The 3,825-nt window shown below is 42.4% G+C and overlaps 1 protein-coding gene across 1 annotated transcript in view; it reads left to right on the top strand.

Moving 5' to 3' along the window:
* Positions 1-3,533, top strand: part of tor2a (torsin family 2, member A) — a 5,337-nt gene extending 1,804 nt beyond the window's left edge. Inside the window, exons 3-5 of the mRNA XM_030723550.1 lie at positions 320-495; positions 730-857; positions 1,612-3,533. Of these exons, the coding sequence (XP_030579410.1) occupies positions 320-495; positions 730-857; positions 1,612-1,856 (549 nt within the window). The 3' untranslated portion in view covers positions 1,857-3,533. The remainder of the gene's footprint in view (positions 1-319; positions 496-729; positions 858-1,611) is intronic.
* The last annotated feature ends 292 nt before the right edge of the window (positions 3,534-3,825 follow it).

Genomic DNA, 3,825 nt, shown 5'->3' with positions numbered 1-3,825 from the left:
GCTTATGTGATCGTTTGTTTTATGCCCCAAAAGCTCTTTATTTAAATCTAATTAAGTGGTAACTAGTTAATATTATATATAAAAATTTCACAGTCTTTTACCACCTTTCAGATTACAGTATTTGTACTTGCACATGTTGCACAGCAAATAATTGATTAAATATGCAGGAGATTTATCATAATTAAAAGAATTGAGTTGCAGCCATAGATAAAGAAGGCGGGAGATAAAATTAGATGCTAAGAAGTAAAATTTGCCCATAAATGATCATTGAAACTATTGACCTGCTTGAGGAACTAAATATCGGTCCTTTGGTTTGCAGGAGGAGCTGAAGGAGTGGGTGCAGGGAAACCTGACAGAGTGCGCTCGCTCCATTTTCATTTTTGATGAGATGGAGAAGATGCCTCCAGGCCTCATCGACGTCCTGGAGCCCTTCTTGGGTCCATCTCATGTTGTATTTCGCACCAACTACCGCAAGGCCATCTACATCTTTATCAGGTACTCTTCAGGCAGTGAAGCAGGTCCAGGGGAAACGTTTGGCTTTCTGAAGGACCAAGGAGAGTCTGTATGATTAAGTCTGCTGATAGGAGGAGACCTTATACTCCTTAGTCAAAATAAATCTTAAAGGCACTTCTTCAAAGGTTACTGCTCAGGCTGAGTTTATGGTTTCTCTCCTGGTGATGCTTCAAGAAGAACAAATCATTATTATTATTTTGTGTTTCTTGTGTGCAGCACTGCAGGAGAGGAGGTGATAAACAAAGTGACTCTGGAGAACCGACAGGCTGGACGGGAAAGAGAGGAGATCAAGTTGGACGACCTACAGGAAGCCATCTCACAGGCAGTTTACAACAATAGCACAAGTAGGAGTCCTTTAACATGTTTAAGTACTCTGCCCTCTCAGGTAGGACCGCTTCACCCCAAGCTGCTTCTTTCTGAGTCCGACTTCAGGGTGCTCCGTGTTTCTAAAAGTAACAGAGTCAAACATACAAATCACAAAAAGGAAGAACAACACAGTTTAATGCCTGAGCTCAGAAACATTTAAAGAGAGAAAAAATAGGAGGAGATCATTGGATTCAGATTCAATCAGGAAAGGCTCTCTGTTGTTGTTTGTAATAGAGAGCCTGGACGAAGAGATCCTCGGGTAAAGGTCTGTTTGTTCAGATATGTAGTACAGAGAGAAGCCACTGCAGAGCCTTAAGTCTTAAAACCAATTCTGAGTCATTAAAAGGAGGCTGAGGCAGGTGTGATGTGACAGGTGAAGAGCCTGCTGTATGTTGATGAAAGTGTGGTGAGATTAAGACTTTTAAAATGAGGTGAAAGAGGTTTTTGTGCCAGCGTCTGCAGGAAGATGCAGTGGTAGTGATACTTTGGTGCACTTCCTGAGCTGAAACTGCGTCTCTGACTTTAATGATTCATTTAATTATGCAAGTAAAATTAAAACCCATAATAGAAGCATTGTGTCTTTGCAGCGGTGCGTGATAATGAACACACAGAAATTAAGCAGCCACTTGAAGTTGTTCAAACAAGCTAATTTTCCAGTGCGTTGCTGATAAAAGCTTATTTACTGTTTCACTGCTTTAATAACTGAGGGGAGTTTCTCCCCCCTCTCTCCAGGCGGCCTCTTCCAGTCCAGCATCATTCAGCAGAAGCTCATCACCCGCTTTGTTCCCTTCCTGCCGCTGAGCCGATACCACGTCGAGCGCTGCGTGCGCTCGCAGCTCTGCCAGCGGGGCAGTTGCAGCCGCAGCGACGTGGTGGAGGCAGTAGGGGGCGACATGACCTACACTCAAGTTCAGGGACAGTACTTCTCCGCCACTGGCTGTAAGGCTGTCCCTGCCAAAATCAACTTTTTCCTGTGAGCTGAGGGGGGGGACGGGGTTTTGCTTTTTTTAGGACTGAAAGGGAAACTCTGAGAAAGGTGAGTCAGTGAAAAAGATGCTCACATGAAGGTCAGAGCAGCGCGTGTGGAGTCAAGGATGCCCCCTGAGTAAGGAGTTGAACTCCCACCTGTCTGGATTTTAAAGCAGTGTTTCCCTGAAGGTGTTGTTGGTGTTTTCTGAGCGGTAATCAGGAGTCATGCCATCCTCTACCTCAAACACCCACCTCTGCCTTTTAATTTATGAACTTTTGGTTGGTATTTTTATTTATCCAGTCTTAACTTAACACGTCACCTTCACGCTGATGAAGAGCTGTCGCAGCCGTCCACAGCAGGCCGAGCAGCTCCAGGTCGTTTGGTGGAAATGAGCAAAGACTGTCTTTTTTGTTTGGTCTTCATTTCAATTTTGGAATGTTTTTTATCCAAAAGATTCACAGGAAATTGTTTTAAGCTTTTGATATTTTGGGAAACATTTCTTAGTAAAAACTGTGGCTAAATGAGCGAGTTTGAGGATCATTGTTAAAGTGTTTGAGCCGGACGAAGCGACACACAGACTGTCGGCTTATTAGAAAGTCTAAAATATTTTAGGACTGAAAGATGTCACAAGCCGGATCATTTTAGGAAAGACGAGTTTTACTTGAACAGGTTTTTTTCTGTGCTGCCGTCCTGTGAAGCCGTATTACGGCGGCATGTGACCACTTCTGCCACCAGGTGGCAGTAAAGACTTTGTTTTGACAAATGTAACGAACGCTGATCAACATCTCAGTGGGTTTGAACCCACTTTGCTTTAACCTGTACTGTAAAGGCAGCAGCCTCACAGGCTTTAAAAACACTGACAGTGCACTTTATGGAGGTTTAAAAAGGACCCCATCTTCCACTTTTGTAAATTATGAAATATTGCTACAAGCTTGGATTGTTTACAACTAATTAATGATTGAAAAATATGAATTTTTTGTTGTAATAATGACACATTAAATGCAGTGAAGAACAGGGGTAATTCTTATCGTATCAGGAGGAACAGTGACCCAGACAGACGGCCGCAGCGATCAGCGTTCATCAGCTTTGATCAAACTGCAGGGTTTTTTATTGATTTTTACTTTTTCCACTCAGCTTTTATTGTGCTGCTGCTGTGGAGAACGCAGCTTTGCATTCACATTTTTGTAATATGTGAAGCCAGGCTGTCAGTCAGCAGCAGTCAGACGCCTTACACCACCATGGTTAACACAATCACCACAACACAATACTGTGTTTGCCTTTGTTGACTCCTCTGCCTGTGTTACACAGGTTTCAGGTCCAGCTTCTGACTGAGGGATTGTGCACCTCTGACTGCTGCAGTGTAAGGCAGAAATAACCTGTAATGGCACAAGAACGCTGCTCTGTGCCTGGATGTGACACAAGTGTTGTTGATTGGTGTGTTTTACACTCAGTGTTCATTTCAAAGGAAGACAGCAGCTGTCTAATTACTGTTGAACCCTTTGGGTGTTACGTGTTTAATGACGCCATTGTTTTTGGTAATAAAACAACTCAAATCAAAGCTCAGTTACATGAATTCATTATTTTGTCTCAAATTTATTGTCATTTATTGGCTTCATTGGAAACCCGAGTACTCAGAGCAGCTGAATAGAGTAGGTTCCTGTGGCAGTTTCTTCCTCTTTGAGTTAATTAAACTGGCAATTTTGTCTTTTTTTTCTAAAAGATGATCTTGAACCATTTTGTCGATTAAATAAGCTCCGCTTAAAAAAATTAAATTTCACTGTTTGTGTTTCTTTTTTCCAGCTTGTCTGATGAAATCATGTTAGTGGGTGTGGTGAGGACTGAGGAACCCTTTGCAGCAGCAAAGCTTGGATGTTATAGATGTTGGTTGGAATATTATGGTCATTATAAATTATGTTTCTGGTTCAGTTTCTCAGGTTGGCTTTAATTTTAACCCCACGAGTGTGATCACAGCGTTG

The sequence above is a fragment of the Archocentrus centrarchus genome, unplaced genomic scaffold (assembly GCF_007364275.1).
Source record: "Archocentrus centrarchus isolate MPI-CPG fArcCen1 unplaced genomic scaffold, fArcCen1 scaffold_26_ctg1, whole genome shotgun sequence".
NCBI lineage: Eukaryota > Metazoa > Chordata > Actinopteri > Cichliformes > Cichlidae > Archocentrus > Archocentrus centrarchus.
This window is presented reverse-complemented; position numbering and strand designations above follow the sequence as displayed.